This window comes from Lissotriton helveticus, chromosome 5_1 (genome assembly GCF_964261635.1).
Source record: "Lissotriton helveticus chromosome 5_1, aLisHel1.1, whole genome shotgun sequence".
In the NCBI taxonomy this organism is placed as follows: Eukaryota; Metazoa; Chordata; class Amphibia; order Caudata; family Salamandridae; genus Lissotriton; species Lissotriton helveticus.
Genome location: NC_136065.1, coordinates 1836434955 through 1836452867, shown reverse-complemented (window position 1 = coordinate 1836452867; position 17913 = coordinate 1836434955). Strand labels below are relative to the sequence as shown.

Sequence of the window (17913 nt, the reverse complement as noted above, 5' to 3'; positions counted from 1 at the left end):
GGCAGGGGGAGGGCTGGGCCAGTGACGCGCGCTCGGGCGGTAGGCAGGGCGAGGGGAATTTAAGTTCCCCTCGCCATTTTAGATGCCTCTTTGCCGCCCCGGACGCCTCCAGACGCTACTGGGACACTCTTCTACAGCTATCACCGGTGAGTGCAGGCCTAGCTGGCCGGTACCCCCCCTCCGCCTACTCCCTCTTTGTGGAGGTTGAGCGGGGCTAGGCGGCCTGCTTAGATAGCGGGCCGCTGTGGAGGTGGGGGTGCCAGACTTCACCGAGTTCGCTGTGCGGTCCCTGGGGGCCGCTGTCGCGGACGGGGCAGGGGGCGCGCCCACCATTTTGAGCGCCTCGCCGGTCGACGGTTATCGGGGTGTGCATGGCTGAGGCTGATAGTTACCCCCAGGTGTGGCCGCGCTCTTGCGGGGGTCTGCATACTGCGGGGGGGTTGGGTGGTTGGTCTATGGCACCCGAGTAATCAGCCATGCACACGCGCCACCCTCTTCCCGCTATGGCTGCGCGGTCTATCCTGGTTGTGTGCGGGAGTCGATGCATATTAGATATGCCTAACCTCAGTGGCTTCAGCAGCGGCCGCGTGGGGGCACCAGTCGGGAAGCACAATCGTGTGAATCCGCGCATGTTTGTATCTGTCAACGCTCTCATCATTGCCCTGGCCGAGCATGCTAAGCTTTCCCGACTGGCAGCACCTTTCGACCAACAGTGCGGGGCACGGTTCCTGAACGTGTGTCCCCGGGCTTTGGATAGTTCAGGCAGATCACGGCCCCTCCTTACCTGGGCTCTTCATGCAAGTGCGGGCACAGCAACGATGGTTCTTTGTTCCCCCCGTTAACCCTCGTGGCCAGCCCCGCGGCAACCCAAAATGGCGGCTACCATCATGGCGATTGTCTTCATGTGCCCAGGTTGCCATTGCTCCGCATGTCGCCACCGCTCTCTGTGCTGCGGGGGGGCGCCAGGCTGCGAATTACCCGCGGTGCTTAGGAATCGGGGAGAGGGACGAGTCACGGCAGTCCACCGCGCTGCAAACCTGGCTGGTGGACCGCACACCTGCCTCTTGCGTGGCAGCCGCGTGGAGCGCCCGCGTAGCTCAGCGGCGGCGGGCCTCGTACTTCGGTCGAGCTTATTGTGTGACCCCCCCCCATTTTGGCTCCCGCCCTTGTACTGCCGCCCGCATACGCTACATGGAGGGTGATGGTCCAGCGCGGGCCGCTCCAGGCACGTGCTTCAGACGACAGTCGGGTGGGCGGGCATATCCGCGTGGCCGAGTGGTCTTAGGCCCTGCTTTAAGGCGCCAGTCTCTTCGGAGACAAAGGTCGGAGACTCTCACTGTCAGTAAGCCTTTGAATATAGATTCCCATAAATTTTCTTTAGAGCATGCACCTTGGTAGGTGCAGGGCCACGACGCCACACTCCGCACGAGGAAGTGGCGGCCTTCCTCCCCGGTCGAGTTGCTCACTGTGCTGGGCTTTTTGGGGGTGGCTCTTGTCTGCGGCGACACACGGGCATCTAGGGGCATGATTGGCGCCCCCTAACACACCCCTCCCCCCCCCACGCCCACCCCATCCCTCCGCCAATGCGCAATACAATGCCATAGTATGTTGCCCGGGGTCACCGAGAGCAGGGAAGGCTCTGAGCTATGAAGATGATCATGCTTCCCAACAAGTTATGGTTCGCCACATGGCATCAGAACCTAGGATGGGGTGGCGCGCAAATGAGCAAGGTGGGGAGGGCCAGTCTGTTTGGTACATGCAATGTAATTACAGCATAGAACTTTTCGTTGCGTGGGCTCATGGTCTCTTTTGTTTCAGGTTTAGAAGGAAGGCGACGTGCTGGGCGTGCAGGGACACACAGTGATTAACATAAGTACAGGTAATACTGTTGAAGCTGGGCCTTGGTCGCTGGTGCAATGGGACCCTTAGGCGGCGCCCAGTTACCTACCATTTGAGACTTTGTATAGTGTGCATCCAGCAGGCCTGGGCTGTTTGCATAGGGGCACACCAGCGTTAACGCCATACTCATAGACCCTTTTTCCTTTTAGACACCCTTCGTACCAAAACATTTGCATACGCACCCGCACAGCATTTTCGTGAGACACTTACAGAGGTATGTATCGTTGCTCACGGATTAGCATAAGGCGGCAGGAAAAGGGAGGGGTGGGGGTGATGCCCTTTGGCTGGGGGGGGTCTGCCTGTGGCTTGTATCTTCAGCAAGGGATAGTCCTTGCACAGGGCCTCACACCGTTACCCCTGTATCACGCTCATGGAGGCTTTCTTTTTCAGGATCCGAGCTTGAAGGGACGAAATGGATAGCCAGGGATCCCCCCCGCTTTTCTCCTAGATGTCCTAAGTTGACGATTCTCAGCCAGGACCCTCTCAAGACGCACAAATGAAGGCACTCATGGACCTGATAAAGGCCAAAGGGGTGGCTTGGGCCAGCGAGCGGTTGTGTGCTAACGGTCCCGGGGATTCTGGGGTTGTCTTGTCGCCACCAGCGGCGGAACCTGAGATAACTGAGGACATTGGGACCACAAGGTCCAAGAGATTGAAGAGGCCCACATGCAAAGACTTTCCTGCGGAACCGGCTCCAGCCAAATGCCGCAACACAGAGCCAGACAGGAATGTCATAGTCCATGCCGCGGCATCCCCTACACCCGTGGTCAGGGCTCCCCCCCGCGTGGCAGCGGTGGCCCCACCCACGAACTTTGCTACACATGATGAGTTGGGTAAGCTCACCACCACCCTCACAGACTTTATGGCTGAAATTAGAGCAGGACTAAAGACAGCTGGGCAGCCAGCAGGCGGTGAACATGTGGTTGCGGGGGGCGGGACAGGGGCACCAGCACCTCCTCTTTTGCCAGCAGCAGAGGCATATTTTACACAAGTGTGGGGAAGCGAAATCTCACAATTAGGAACCAGCAGAAGCAGCGTCGCGGTTCCCCAGCCAGCAGTCCTACCGGCCCCTCCGCCCCCTGCCGAGCAGAAAAGCGTAGCGCCAACGCCCCTCAACTCAGCATTATCTCCTTCTGCCCCCGCCGTCCAGGCGTCCCCAGCACCACCTGCAGCACCCACCCCTGTGGCAAGCACATCATCACCCAGCATGCCAGCAGCACCGCAAATGTCCATGGCTCCCATGCTTTCAGGGAAGTGCTCTTTAGCTTGGCAGGTGCCCCAGGCGGCAAAGGAAGGCATCTGGCGTAGGGAATTTATTGATATTTTCTCCCTCCTAATGATCGGGCCGAAGGGGTGGACATTAGGAAGATGGGGACTAAGGATGAGAAGAAGAAGGTACGCTATCAGGCCAGGCCTGAGAAATCTATCAAGAATTGGAGGCAGGCATTCTCTATCTTAGCCGCAGTCATCACAGAGCGTTTCCCAGAGCATGCACAGGGCCTGTTTCAGTACGCAAGCGTCATCACCAATGAGGCGGAATCGAGCGGGGGCATGGGTTGGTACAATTACGATTGAGAATTCAGGAAAAAGATGTCGGTGTGTCCCGAACTGGACTGGGACCAAATGGAGGTTAGGCTATGGATGCAATACATGGGCAAGGGTAAGGCCGAAGTCACTGCTAAAGCCAGCTCCGTTGACAAGAAAGTGGAGGCAGGGAAAGGCCAGAGCCAAGATAAAAAAGGTCAATTCAAGCAGTTCTTTCGGGGGGGGGGGCGAGGAGGTGGTGGTTACAACAGGGGTGGCAAAAGATCCTTCTTTGGAACTTGCAGGTTGTTTAATGCGGGAAACTGCACGTGGGGCAAGGCTTGTAGATTCGCTCACACATGCCGCAAGTGCAGCGGCGCCCATCCTGCCTCGTCATGCGACAAGCGGGATCCAGCTGGGGGCCAGCAGAAACAAGAAAAGTAACAGCCCCTAAAAATCCTTTTCAGTCCATTCTCCATTGCCAACCGACCCGTCTCCTGCACCTCCACATGACCCTTGGTTACAACCTGACTTGGCAGCCACCTCATCTGGTTTGGCTACCACAACTGTTTGTTCCCTTCATTCGAAAAGCCCTTCCCCAATTGTTGTTCCCAATCTACTGCCCCTCCTGAGGTCATATCCCAATGCGAAAGACAGGGCTACATTGTCTGAAGGGTTTTTAGAAGGTTTCAAAATCCCCTACTTGGGGCCGAGGGTCAGTGGGACGCAGAGAACTTGAAATCTGCTAGGGACCTCCCCGAGGTAGTGTCTGAAAAGATTCGAAAAGAACTGGCCTTGGGGAGGGTTGCAGGCCCGTTCGACCCCCTCCCTTCCGGATTTTGTGGTATGCCCCTTAGGAGTGGTCCCTAAGAAGGAACAGGGTGCGTTCAGGCTCTTCCATCACCTCTCCTTCCCGGAGGGGGACTCTGTTAACTCTTGGTTGGCAGAGGGGGCATGTTCTGTATTTTACTGTTCACTAGACGTGGCCATAGACATCATCAGGAGAGCAGGGAGGGGGGCTTGGTTGGCAAAGGACGACATTGAGGCAGCGTTCAGACTATTGCCTGTTCACCCTGAGAGCCAACACCTGCTGGGTTTCAAGTGGGGAGGCGAGTATTTCTTTGACAAGTGCATGCCCATGGGATGTTCAGTATCTTGCGCATTCTTCGAGGCATTCAGCTCTTTCTTGCAGTGGTCACTCTCTGTGAGATATGAGGTCAGGGCGGTGACTCACTACCTGGACAATTTCTTATTCATTGGGAGGGAAGGTACTGATGAATGCAGCGATGGGCTTTCATGCTTCATGGATCTGGCAAGACACCTTGGGGTGCCTTTGGCTCCAGGCAAGACCGAGGGCCCGGCACAGGTTCTCACGTTTCTGGGCATCGAGCTAGACACAGCTAATGGGGTGTCAAGACTCCCTGCCGGGAAGGTGCACGACCTGCAACGGGACATCCACGATCTGCTGGGGAGGGACAAGGCGCCGCTAGGCGTCATCCAGAGCCTCCTTGGCAAACTCAACTTCGCGGCACGTGTCATCCCTGCGGGCCGGGTTTTTGCTAGGCGATTAGCTAGGGCAACTGCAAAAGTAGTCAAGCGCCACCACTTTGTGAAATTGTCAGCGGGCTTGAAGCAGGACTTGAAAATGTGGGAGGAGTTCCTGGATGACTTCAACGGCATGGTCATCTGGAGGGCACCTTGGGCTGACAGTCCGGAACTCAGCATGTTCACGGATGCTTCAGGCAGGGAGGGCTTTGGTACAATTCTGGGCAAACAATGGTGTGCGCAAGAACGGCCCAACGCCTGGCCAAGCGAGGCATCACTGCCAACATCACAGTGTTGGAGCTCTTCCCTATTGTCATTGCTCTGCATCTCTGGTTCGGCCTTTTGTCCAACAGAAAGGTCCTCTTTTGGTCGGACAACATGGCGGTTGTCCAAGCTATCAATGGGCAGACGGCCAGTTGCCTGTTGGTCCTCTCCCTGCTGAGGGAGTTAGCGAGAAGGAGCCTGCGCTGCAACATGGAGTTCAGGGCGCGACACATTCCTGGGGTCATTAACGTTGCAACTGATGCTCTTTCTCGTTTCCAGTGGGACCGTTTCCGTGCGGCCTGCCCGCAAGCGAGAAAGGAGATGACCCCCTTCCCACCGGCACTCTGGCGCATCTTGGAGTGGAGCAAGAACTGAGAGCAATGGGGGAGAGAGCATTGGCGCCAGGTACCAGGAAGCGTTATGGGAGGCACCTGGCGAATTTCAACGAGGCAGTCATAGGCATGGGATTGGCGGGAATCCCCCTTGAAGACAGAGTACAGGCTTTCACTGTTTGGGCAAAGAAGCAGGGCAAATCTCACTCCTGGATTTGTAGCCACTTAGCCGCCGTTAGCAATGATGCCAAGCTGAAAGGTTTGAGGGATCCAGCCCAGTCCTTCGCCATCAGGGCGGCCCTGAAGGGGTGGGCAAGGGACGAACCTAGGACACCGGACATTAGAGCCCCCATTGATTTTCGCACTCTGCAGTCTATGCTGGTGGCGTTGCAAGCCGTGGCACACTCTCATTTCGAATCCTCTTTGTTTGCGGCAGCTTTCTGCCTAGCTTTCTTCGGAGCTTTTCGTAGTAGCGAGTTGGTTGCACGCTCCAAGAGTGACATTTCAGGGGATGCTCTAGGCAGGGATGACGTCAGTGTAGACACGAACCTGACTATCATGCTCAGGAAGTCTAAGACGGACCAGGCTAGGAAAGGGGTTGTCATTGTGCTAGCTCCATTAGAGGACCAGATAGGTTGTCCAGTTTCAGCGGTCCGTGCCTACCTCGCCCTTCGACGAACAGTAGCAGGTTACCTCCTCATGCATGAGGATCTAAGCCCGCTCACCAGGTACCAGATGGACAAAATTATGATGGCATGTCTCTCCAGAGCAGGTTTTTCGAATAAGGGAAAGAAGTTCTCCAGCCATTCTTTTAGAATAGGGGTGGCCACTGCGGCTTCCTGCGCTGGCATGCCAGCGGCAAGCATACAAAAAGTTGGGCACTGGGATTCCCTTTGTTATAAGTGTTACATCCGCCCCTGAGTTATGGGTCGATGTTAAGTTTGCAGTGTTGGTCTAAGTGATATTTTCGTGTGCAGTGTTTGCTGTGTTGTACCTTTTTGTGTTAATAAAAGAACAAAAAGTGAATTGTGTCCTTTGTTTTAACAGGTCCAAGAGTGTGGGTTTTGGGGCATTCAACCGTCGCAAGGTTAGGCCGATGGGCGGCGATAAGGAACTGGATGCGCGGTTTCTCCAACACGAAGTGCGTGTGGATGGGTTTCCCTGGCATGCGCTGGAACGGCCTTTTGCCTAGGCTCAAAGACTCCCTAGCTTCAAAGGGGGCACCTCCCCATCATCTGGTCATCCACCTAGGGGGCAATGACATCACCAACCTGGGAAGGTCAGCACTTTTGCAAAAAATGAAAGTTGACCTGGGAGAAGTGTGCAGATTAATGGGAAGCTGTGAGGTATGGTGGTCCGAATTGGTACCACGCAGGGTATGGCAGGGCGCTAAGTCAGGCGAAGCAATAGAGAAGTCGAGGAGGAGAATAAACAGCGACATGCGTAAATTCACCTTGCAGAGGGACATTGGTTTCATCAGGCATGAAATGATTCAGGACAAGATAAAAGGTTACTTTGAACCTGACGGTGTCCACCTTTCTCCAGTCGGTATGGACCTTTTTCTATTGGACTTACAGGAAGCACTGCAGGGCAGAGGCTGCAAATAGTATAGGAAGTTAGGTGGTGGGGGGCCCGGGCGGCGTAGGTTGCCGCCGGCCGGGCTGTGGCGGAGTTACAGGGTGATCCGGAAGCAGAGAGATGCAGCACTGTACCTCAGCACGCACATAGGGGGCCAGAGCCTAAGACCTGGACCTCAGGGGAGGTCCGGGAACCCGTGTCGGCGCCCCAGTAGTCCTTCGGGTGGTTGTGGGCCTGTGCAACCGGGGGCTTGCCTAACTGCGCTCCGTCCCACTAGGGGCGCGAGTACAATAATTACCATTAGGGGGCAGCACTCAGGTGGTTCGCCACGATGCTGCTTGGCTCATCTGGCGGGCAGGTGGCGAGAATGCGGCCTGCCCTTGGATCGCCAGTTAGATAACCCATCATGATTACATAATGTTGTATGTAATAAACCTGCAGCAAGTTTTTCCCAACATAACACTTGTGTCTTGTGTGTTATTTGAGGGTTTGCTGGTATGTTGTGGGGCGGGGGGGTCCTGTTGCCATGATGTAACTATGCGGCTGCCCGAGGCCACCCGGTGGCCATCAGGAGGGCGGCACCGTAGTTACAGAGGGCCTCCCCCACCGCCCTCTGTCTCGCTTGGCCACTCACTCCTCTGGGAGTAGGAGGAGTCCCGGCAGGGGGAGGGCTGGGCCAGTGATGCGCGCTCGGGGCGGTAGGCAGGGCGAGGGGTATTTAGGTTCCCCTCACCATTTTAGATGCCTCTTTGCCGCCCCGGACGCCTCCAGTCGCTACTGGGACACTCTTCTCCCTCCCTACCTCTTACCCTGAGTGTCAGCTGAGGGGGAATATGTTGAACTTTATAATGTATTTCTTTTTCGTTGCAGGCGGAGTTACAGGGCGATCCGGAAGCAGAGAGGTGCAGCACTGTACCTCAGCAGGCACATAGGGGTGCCAGAGCCTAAGACCTGGACCTCAGGGGAGGTCCGGGAACCCGTGTCGGCGCCCCAGTAGTCCTTCGGGAGGTTGTGGGCCTGTGCAACCGGGGGCTTGCCTAACTGCGCTCCGTCCCACTAGGGGCGCGAGTACAATAATTACCATTAGGGGGCAGCACTCAGGTGGTTCGCCACGGTGCTGCTTGGCTCATCAGGCGGGCAGGTGGCGAGAATGCAGCCTGCCCTTGGATCGCCCGTTAGATAACCCATCATGATTACATAATGTTGTATGTAATAAACCTGCAGCAAGTTTTTCCCAACATAACACTTGTGTCTTGTGTGTTATTTGCGGGTTTGCTGGTATGTTGTGGGGCGGGGGTCCTGTTGCCATGATGTAACTATGGTAGTTGCAATTTTGATCCCTGTATGCATTACTCAAGCGTGAAATGTAAATGTAATGTATGACTATGCTGTGCCTTTTATGCCAACTGTAATGCCCAACATTGCTTGCTTACTAGTATGACTTGCATTGCATTATTCTTAAAACCCAATAAAACAGATTCGCAAAAAAAAAAGCGCTATGAGACAACAAGGCTAAAAAACTGACAAAAGACAATAATTGCTGCAAGGCATGACCTATTGGCTCTGCCAATGCTTGTTAATATTTGGCGTTTCTACACCAGGCAGGGGAGTTGGTTAATTAAAAATATAGAATTTACAGAGGCAGTATTCCTCTCGTCTGGCCCGGCACAAACTCTCATACTAGCCGCGCTCCTTGTTGACTCGGTCGCTGGGCGGAATGGGCCAAAGTCCACCCCTCCGTCTCTTGGCACATCCCACAGGGGGCGTGGCGATGCCTGTTTACTTGCAGTGATTGGCAAGAGCGTTGACTTGCGCTGATTGGTTGAATGTGGACAGACGGTTCTTTCGGCTGGAGGCTTAGAGTCAACGGAGACCCTCTGAGGGGACGAGGGCCAGGGTCGAGACCCCGAACTCTAGGGGCGGAACGATTGGAGTTCAGATTGAAATCCGGAAGAAATAGCAGGCTCGGAGAGTGGAGCCGGACAACCCTGAAACCGAGCCCGGGATCAGGGCTGCAGAGAGCAGACACGCAGCAGCCCATGCACGACCTCCACTGACGGCCCCACTATGAGGATGCCCCTGGTTCGCACCCTGATGCTGGCCGCGACCCGGGCAGGGGGCGCCCCGAAGCAGATCGACCATTTCTCCAAGTTTTCTCCCTCTCCGCTCTCCATGAAGCAATTCCTGGACTTCGGTGAGTTATGCTTGCCCCCAGGGCCAAATACCGTGTGGGGGACAATAGGGGCATTTACAGTGGGGTATATCCTGGGGAAGGTGCCGCTGCTAGAGGTAATGTCATTTGGAAGAGCAATATAACAGGGAGGAAGGAAGGTCCTCCTCCCCAAGCATGGTTTCCCCCACAGGAATATGTAAATATTGACGCAAGCAAAGTGAATATAAGGGATATATATCCGGCTCGAGATACATCTATTTGAGGATAATATGGTAATCGGAGCACATCAAATGCAGAAGCTATACAGAAAACAGATATAACCAAGTGGGTGGATGTACATTGTCAAGAGAATGATCTGTCAGTAACTGGGCTGTCATGTACCTTCGGTAGATTTACATGATAACTTTTTATAATGATGTATTTATTACTTCAGTTTCAACAGCGTGTAAATTATCTTAAATGACCTATATTACTATTGTCCAATTCAACGATAAACAATTATCAAACTTGGAGCTATGAAAGGATGGGTTGACCTTTCTTAGGTGCAAACCTGTGCCCTGTACAGCACACATATGTTAGATTGAGCACACATCTTTGTGAGCCATCCTGCTTGACAGGGGTGTACACATCAGAGTTAGAGCTGGGTATATACTGGTGTATGCCACATTTACAGGCTGTATACCACTAGGAGTGAGGCACATACAACTTTTAGGGTGAATCGACTGTTTCTGACTGCATAAGCAAGCTACAAATTGCTAGGCAAAGGGCATATGCTAAATGTCAGAATATGTATACAATCATGGACCACGTATTTGGATAGGTGTGTGTGTGTATGTATATATATATATATAAGCGGGGAGTATATCCTACAGGTATACATCACAGACATGAAGACCGTGTTCATGTTGATTTATATTTATGTCGCGCTGAAACGTGTGGGGTTTTGAGCGGATCCGCACTGCAAACATACATTTAGGTTTGCTTTTCTGAGTAATTGGTTACAGTAGACAAACACGTTTTTTTGCCTTTCTGAAAGAAGTTGTGATGTGAAACCGGGGCAATCCCACAAGCAGTTTACCTAGTACAGCAACGTATTTGTATTCTGTTGTCGATTTGTAAAACTCCTTTTGTCTGTTAATTTCATGCTCCTGCTTTGGCATGTAGTGTAATACTTCATTTTTTTCACAGGTAGGTGCAGAGTGCCACCAAGGACTGTGTTATAGTTTCAATTTTGAGTAAACAGTGAGTCCCATAACCTGAGTGAGATATGTGGGACTTTTGGTACAGATATGGATGCCCTTTGCATTTTTTGTAGGTACCTCACTACTTTTTCTTAGGGATGCCAATTACATTGTGACTGTGTACTAGTTCTCCTAAGATGTTTTTTTTTAAAATTTCTTTATTTGCATTTTCAAATGCAATTTACTCTAGTTCTCCTTAGGAGTAGCGGCGCATGTATTAGTATCTGTCGTCAAGGAAAAATGTAAGACTGTGGTTAGAGTCTAGTGTTTAGATTCGGCACCAAGGTGCCCATTGGGTGGGGGCACTTTTCATATACTGTTATTTACTCTGCCGGTCACAGAAGAGAGAAGGTCAAAAGCATTACAATTAGTTTTTTTCCCTTGGAAAATTAGTTTCTTTCATCCACTGCAAAATATTTGCATTTAGCTGTTAAAATAGTTTACCCATTTTATGGACTTCTATCTTTAGATTGAGCATGCCACCATACAAGGACAACCAGTTATTGTGCATCGTCAATTAAATAGTGCCGTGGTTACCAGTCATACAGCCAGATTCATCAAGCCAAAATCGGCTCGCAAAGGGCCAGATTCTGAGAATCTGGCCCTTTGCGAGCGCTATTTTTGCGTTTGGGATTCATCATCCCAAATGCAAAAATCGCAATACTAGAAATCGCTAAATTGCGAATAATTGCATTTAAGGAATCTCAATTTGAGAATCCTTAAATTCAATTCATGAACCATTTCAAAATTTCGAATTCGCAATCTGGGGCCGCTATTTACCGCAAAGTCTAACTACGTGGTAAATTTTCTAAGTTGTATGTTACACACACACATGTCCTTTGGACATGTGTGTGCGCAACACCAGTGTACATTACCATTTCAGGGGTGCTACAGGGTGTCCTTTGGACACCCTGGCACCCTTGAAATCGCTTCCTTATTTGCGATTCGCTAATTGCTAATCGCAAATAAGGAATGGCTTTCCCATTCATTCCTATGGGCCTGAATGGGAAAGCCATTCCTTATTTGCGATTAGCAATTAGCGAATCGCAAATAAGGAAGCAGTAGAAATCGCAAAAAAATTGCGATTTCTACATGCATCCCGTTTTGCGAGTCTTTAATAGCGATTCCTTAAAATTCGCTTTTAAGGACTCGCAAAACAGGACTTTGATGAATCTGGGGGATAGTCTCAGCATCCTCGATGTGAGCCGGCCACATAGGTGTGAAAAGTTATCCATCTTGCATAAACATATCGTATAGGGAGGGGCCGTCAAAGGCATTAAATGGGAGAGGTCAAAATGGGGAGCCTGATGGTTGCGTTTCCCTGACAAAAGATGTCTTCTGTGGTGGCTGATATGTCTAGGTACATACTTTTAATATTCTATCTTACAGAGGTATGGATACCATCTAGTCGTATTTTCTGAGGTGCACACTACTTGTTTGAACCTTACTAGTACAGTGACGTGACGTCAAAGGTAGTCAGACAAGTCGATCATTGTTAGCAAGTGTGCTTTAGCCCTGTAGGCCTCCAATAACAGCTGGTCTTTGACAGCAGCCAAACGACCTCTTCCCCTGTATTTCAACAGAATGCTGTTTAGCAGTCGCAAGACTGAATTGTTTTTTTAATACAGAAAACTTGCTAACTTTTACTTCCTAGACATAGTCAACTTTATTCTAGGAAAGAACACATTGTTCTGGGTGGATGTAAATAAGCTAGCAGGGTTTATTGGGTCTAGGCTAAGGTGTAAGAGTCACGTCACAAGCAGAGAAGTCAATACTGTGCGGAGGCACATTTCAGAACAAAAGATAATTTTAACGGAAGTGACGTACACATTCTCCTAAGGGTAGCACTTGGGGCACTTGTCATAGGGAGAGGGCATTTAGCTGTGCACATACCTTTTTTGGAGCGGGGAGGGGGTCGCAAATAACATGGCAAGAGTTGGTTATAGCACCGGTAGGATACATATATGGAGGTCAGACTGGGCCTTCCTTTGGGCATAAAGGGAGCTTAACAGCCTTGGAAGCAATGTGGTCTTGCGATACTTGGTTCCATTCATTGTTTGAACCTCCTGTAATGCAGTGACCAGGGAACTCCAGGCAATAAAGTGAATTCTGCATCTTGTGTGATCGCCTTGATTATTCACACTACACTTTGATAGCTTATGCTCAGTATGCATTTCTGAGGGTTGGCACCATTTGGCATAGACATTGTTTGCTGTTTAGGGCCCCAACGAACTTTACAATAAAACAACATGTTTTTGAATGTATTATGAAGGATGACAATAACATGTGTATCAGAATGTAGACGTGTTATATATTTTTAGTATTTTTATATCGTAAATCACTGCTTATTAGTTGAGAAATGTGTGTTGTTTTATAAACTAGAATACATGTGTGTAATTAAATGAAAATAAAAGGATGGCCTTTCCAGGGGATGCAGTTGCATCCAAGTTGGAGAGGTGCACAAAAGGTAGTATTTGACAGGACGACATTGCAGGATGCCCGTGTAATTTTACTATTCGGGAGGTGTTTTTCGGTTGTTTCCTGTGTGTGGGGGTAGTGTTTAAGAGCATGCATGGTGGATGGGTGAAAAGGCAGAGGGAGAGCATACAGAATTATGTTGATTGTTTTACATGGTGTAGTAGGTAAAATCAAGAGATAGGCAGTACCAGTTTGTGTGAGTCTAAAGCAATGCGTGGAGCTGATAGGACATTGACAAAGAGGTGCGATGGAGCTTCTGTGATCGATTGTGGAGAGGAGAGTTGCAGTGGCTAAACGTACCTACAATATGGTACGATAACTTATTGTCTCCACAAGGGTTGATGGCAGGTCTATGGCCAAGGTTGGTTGAAAGTAAACAAAGATGCTGCTATGACGTGGTGAGTACGGCTGTTGTCTTGGTTAGTAAGATGATGCTGCCTTGCTATCATTGCTTAATACGGATGCTACCCTGTAATCCTCATTAAGTAAGCCTGACTAAGTTGTGATGGTTGGGTTAAGTCTGTGATCCGATTTTGCTGAATGGCTGAGGCCGGAGCCAAGCTCTGTTTTTTTTTAGTAAAGTCTGCGTTTCTCGGCTGCTGGGTAAGTACGGTACATGTAGTGATGGTTGAGTTAGGTCTGTGACGCTCTAATGCTGGGTGAGTAAGGCTTGAGCTAGGATGTGATGTCGGGGTTATGCCTAGCCCTCTTGTGCTGGGTGCCACCGATGTTGTGGTAGTTGGTTTAAGTCTCCGGGTCTTTTGTGTTGGGAGACTGAAGTTGTACTGGCCGGGTGAAGTCTGCGGGTCTTTGTGCTGTGTGAGTAAGGGATTTGTCGTGTTCTCTTCTCACTGCGTTAGGCAGTTTACCCTTTTGGGTACAGTTGTCGTACTTATTGTGTACGTCAGATGACCAATATTAGTGACGCTTGAACCACGGTGTCCTAGCTGGCAGAGGATGCTGTCTGGTGGCCCTGGCTTGGCAAGGCTATTATCTTAGTCTGGTTGGGGGTGCTACTGCTTGCCTGGGTAACATCGTTATTCTGACTGCTTGCGACTATTTCTTTCATTGTTCAGTTGGTGCTCATGCTCGCAGATAAGCAGTAACACTGCCCACATCGTGTGTCCAGAGGCTGGGGTCAAAGGCCCACCTTTGATCTCGCCTCACACTGCCAGGTAGGTAAACATGACCCTGCAATAAACTGTACCTATTTCATCATCAGCAGTCTGTGGTGCGCGCGCAGTCAACAACACACCCCTCTCCTGACAACGCCCCCTCCAGCGTGCCCCTGCCCAGCAGTCCGGGTCCACGCCCAGCGCCGGGGCTCAAGGGGTGGGAGGCAGGCGCCCGCTTGGAGAGGTGCCCACTGTCGTCCTCTGCCCTGCTTCCTGTGCCGGGGCATCGCTTCCTGAAGCAGTTTTGTTCACTTTCTGCTTCATGCACTTTCCCTGCACCCCTTTCTTTCCTTGTTGACTTGGAACTTTGCGTAGTTGCATTTTCCCTCAAAGCTTGCTCCATACCATCTCTATGCCATCTGTGCGGCCGCTGCTTGTCTGAACAAGCATTGGCATAGCCAATCGGTCTCGCCTTAGGAAGTTTATAAGTGTTTACCAGAGCTATTAGCTTTGGCAATCTTTTAAAATTATGTGACCCAAGCTGACAGATATGCCTAAGTAGAAAAGAGAGCGTTTGTTGTACCCAACGATTGAAGGCCTGTTAGTGTGGATTAAAACGATGTACAGACCCAAATGGATTAGCAAATGTTAAAAGTGCTTGTCCATGAATCAGAGAGACCGTGAAGTTTGCAAACTTATTTCGATGTAGGTGCAAGTCCTGCATTGCCGATTCCTGGCGAGTTGCACTGCTGAAACAAGGTCAACAGAGGTACCTATAGGTGAGATGGACCGGCCCCAAGGGTCCTGTGACCTCAGTGACAGTCAATGTCGTTATAGGGTGTACTGCTTCGTAGGCCAGCCCACAAAACAGGAGGTGAGCTTTGGAATAACGTGGGCATGCCTTCAAGGTTAATCCACACTTGCCACCGCTAGGGTCCACCTGCTGGTGCTAAGATACTAGGGCTTCAAAGGTCTAGTGTGGCCTTCTAAGGCCTAGCATGGGAATGTGCTCCCTAAGGATAGTGGTCTTGTGGACTGGTCATGAATGCTAAACCTGGTTCCCCAGTTCTAAATTCGGCAGCTCTGGCCTTAGTTCTTCATTGTCTCCCCCACTGAACACCATAATGCCCCGCTGAGAGAAACTCACACTGCCTTCAGCTGCAACCCAATTGTGTCCCACTATAAACACCTGGATGCAACTTATTTCAAATTAGGCACTAGACAAGAGTAATATGCTGCCCGGGGGGGGAAAGTAATATTCCTGGAAAAGCAAACACTTATAGGGAACGCACGATTAAGTAATACATGAGAAATCTAAGCAGGCACAACATGGTTACCTTAATGCTTTTACACTCATTATTCAGAAATCAATGGGTGTTTTTACCCGAAAAGTCAAGGACATGACTACAGGGCCAGGAAGGGACCCTTTTCAATGTCCATTGCTTATATCCTTACAAAATTAAAGCAGTATGGTTTAAAAAGACCACATCCCTGAACACAGAGCTGTGGTACACATTTTATAAACTAAAATAAGGAAAACTGTTAATAAGGATTGCATTAAATGTTTTCCACTCCACGCATCAACATAAAGACGAGAAAACAAAAGTAGAGCTTCACTGGCAAACTCTGTAAAGTGGTGCTAATGTGCTTGGGTGTGAATACAACCAATCTGGCCACTTTGCGACCACTCTCTGTCTTGCTTTATTTTGTTATTTTTTGCATTTTGGACCTTTTTTCTCTCCGTCTTGAGGCTGCACTTTAAAATGGAAAAATGTGAGAAAAAGACGACATTTCCAGCAAAAGCGTTTCTTACTCTTTTGGATCCATTTCACAGGGGAATGAATAGAGGAAAGAGAGTGTAAGACCCATTTCTTGATGTTACGCTTACATTCAGTAAGTGAGAAGGAGTGAGGCAAACAAAAAGAGAGGGAAGAAGAGGAAGAAAGAGAGGGGGCAGCTGACGGCAGCAGAGCAGGAGAAGTGGACATTGTCCTTGTCAGAGCAGAAGACGGAAGTGCCTCTTTCTGGCCAGACATGCCCAGGTACCGCCTGTGTGCCGACCAGTGCATGGTCCGACTTCTTTTGGTATACAAATTCGTCAACTATGAGAAATTATTTCAGCACATGACCAGCATTGTTTAGCATTATGAAACCCACTGACTTTTTAAAATATAGGAAATGCTATCAATAAAAATAAATATGCATACATGCCAACTTCAAAGAATACCTACTGAAGTAGGAGATTAAGGGAACTGCAAGCAGCGCTGTGTGCCAGCGAGCGGCAAGTAGAAGGCGGAAAGAAAAAGAGTGCAGCTAAACAAACATGGCCCATACTGAAAGGGTCCATTTAGCAGGGGCAGTCGGGAGGCCGGTAACAAAACACCCACAAGGCGGGACAAATGGAAACTATTCACCCACGAAAACTATAGATCTAGTAAAGGCAGACCAAGCAACCAATGAAAAGCGGTGGGCTTGTGGTGGGTGTGTTAAAAATCCCAGACGAAATACACATTCCCTGCAGAGCAGCGCATGCGCGCTGCCTCTGGGCTCAACGTATAAAACGGTTATTGGCAACATCCTGCTGGGCATTACAGCGCTGCCCATATCTATTTAGGGAAGTTTTGAGTTTTGGGAGTTAACGTCTGTATTTTTGTTTACTTTTATAAGGTTCCATGATTGCTGGCCAACACAAGGTCTACCCTTCTTCAGTAGTCCACTAAACCAATATTAACCAGCAGGTCTGGTGCCTTAATTGGTGCGTTGACTGTTGAAGCCTGTGTTCGACATCATGGTCCAAATCCCGGCAAGCTCACTCAGCCATTCATCCTTCTGAGTTTGATAAAATGAGTACCATTGAGTTGGGTAGCAATAAACATCTGTTATTCAGTGCCAAGATACACTTCTGAGTGAATGTGTCCGTTACAAATACACATGCTATGTTATGTTATATAAGAGACACATCATTAAAGATCAGACACAGTGATACCAGGCCATCATAAATATCCAATGACAAAATCCCAGACACACTGTCTTTGAGTGCTGAGAGCAATACAAGGACATTTTCCACAGTAGAAGCATGATTTACAATGGCTGCCAACATCACATAATGCACAATGGATGGAGATCCGGAGTTGTAAGGTGTCCAATCATGCAGTTCTGCCTTCAAGATCATTGCATCACATTGCACTTCGTATTCTGATTCGTGAAAGTCTTATCGAGCCATGATTCGCCTTGTACTACTTTTGTAGCTGTATCAGCTGTTCATAAATACTGAACCTCTTTACTCAAAAGGACCACCTAGCTTATCAAGGCAGCTCAGTTACCTATCTGCTGTAGCACCATATTCACTTGTTTTCTCTTGCTCTATCTTTGCTTTTAACACAAGCGTTTTCAAATTCGTCATTGACTTGGCGCAGTGCTCCACTTCTGCGAAGCAGTTCTGTACACTTCCGCCCCTTTCTGTAAGATGGAACTCTCTTGGGTTATTTTTCGCTCCGGTCCAGTCCCATGACTTCATGTTCTAGAACCACATGGCTTCCAGTTTGCTCAACTATTCTACTACACTTCTATTCTTTGGACATTCAGATATCTTCCGGGCGAAGGTAGTGCCATTGCAAGGGGAGAGTTCAAAGGTTGAAGGTCAAGATCACCATTTGCTGCAGAGATTAATACGGCTCCCATCTCAGGTCAGCATGCCAGGAGGAGTTGAGGGGTCAAGGGAGGGGAGTAGGCTTGTAAATACCAGCCAAGTTCAAGGAGAAGGA

General features: G+C 49.9%; 2 protein-coding genes across 2 annotated transcripts in view; both read left to right on the top strand.

The window, feature by feature from the left end:
* The first annotated feature begins 2193 nt into the window (after window positions 1-2193).
* LOC144753840 (uncharacterized) lies at window positions 2194-6553 on the top strand. Its single transcript, XM_078641398.1, has 2 exons — window positions 2194-2732; window positions 5512-6553. Exons 1-2 carry the CDS (start codon window positions 2396-2398, stop codon window positions 6483-6485), a joined length of 1311 nt encoding a protein of 436 aa, XP_078497524.1. The 5' UTR covers window positions 2194-2395; the 3' UTR covers window positions 6486-6553.
* A 2395-nt stretch (window positions 6554-8948) lies between these two features.
* Window positions 8949-17913, top strand: part of PDK2 (pyruvate dehydrogenase kinase 2) — an 85350-nt gene continuing 76385 nt past the window's right edge. Inside the window, exon 1 of the mRNA XM_078645243.1 lies at window positions 8949-9336. Coding sequence (XP_078501369.1) covers window positions 9210-9336 — 127 coding nt within the window. The 5' untranslated portion in view covers window positions 8949-9209. The remainder of the gene's footprint in view (window positions 9337-17913) is intronic.

Bases quoted from the DNA above. Each gene is read 5' to 3' on its own strand.
- LOC144753840 (XM_078641398.1), top strand. From the start codon at position 2,396: ATGAAGGCACTCATGGACCTGATAAAGGCCAAAGGGGTGGCTTGGGCC. The intron at 2,733-5,511 runs GTAAGCTCACCA...TCTCGTTTCCAG, and splicing joins TGCTACACATGATGAGTTGG to TGGGACCGTTTCCGTGCGGC.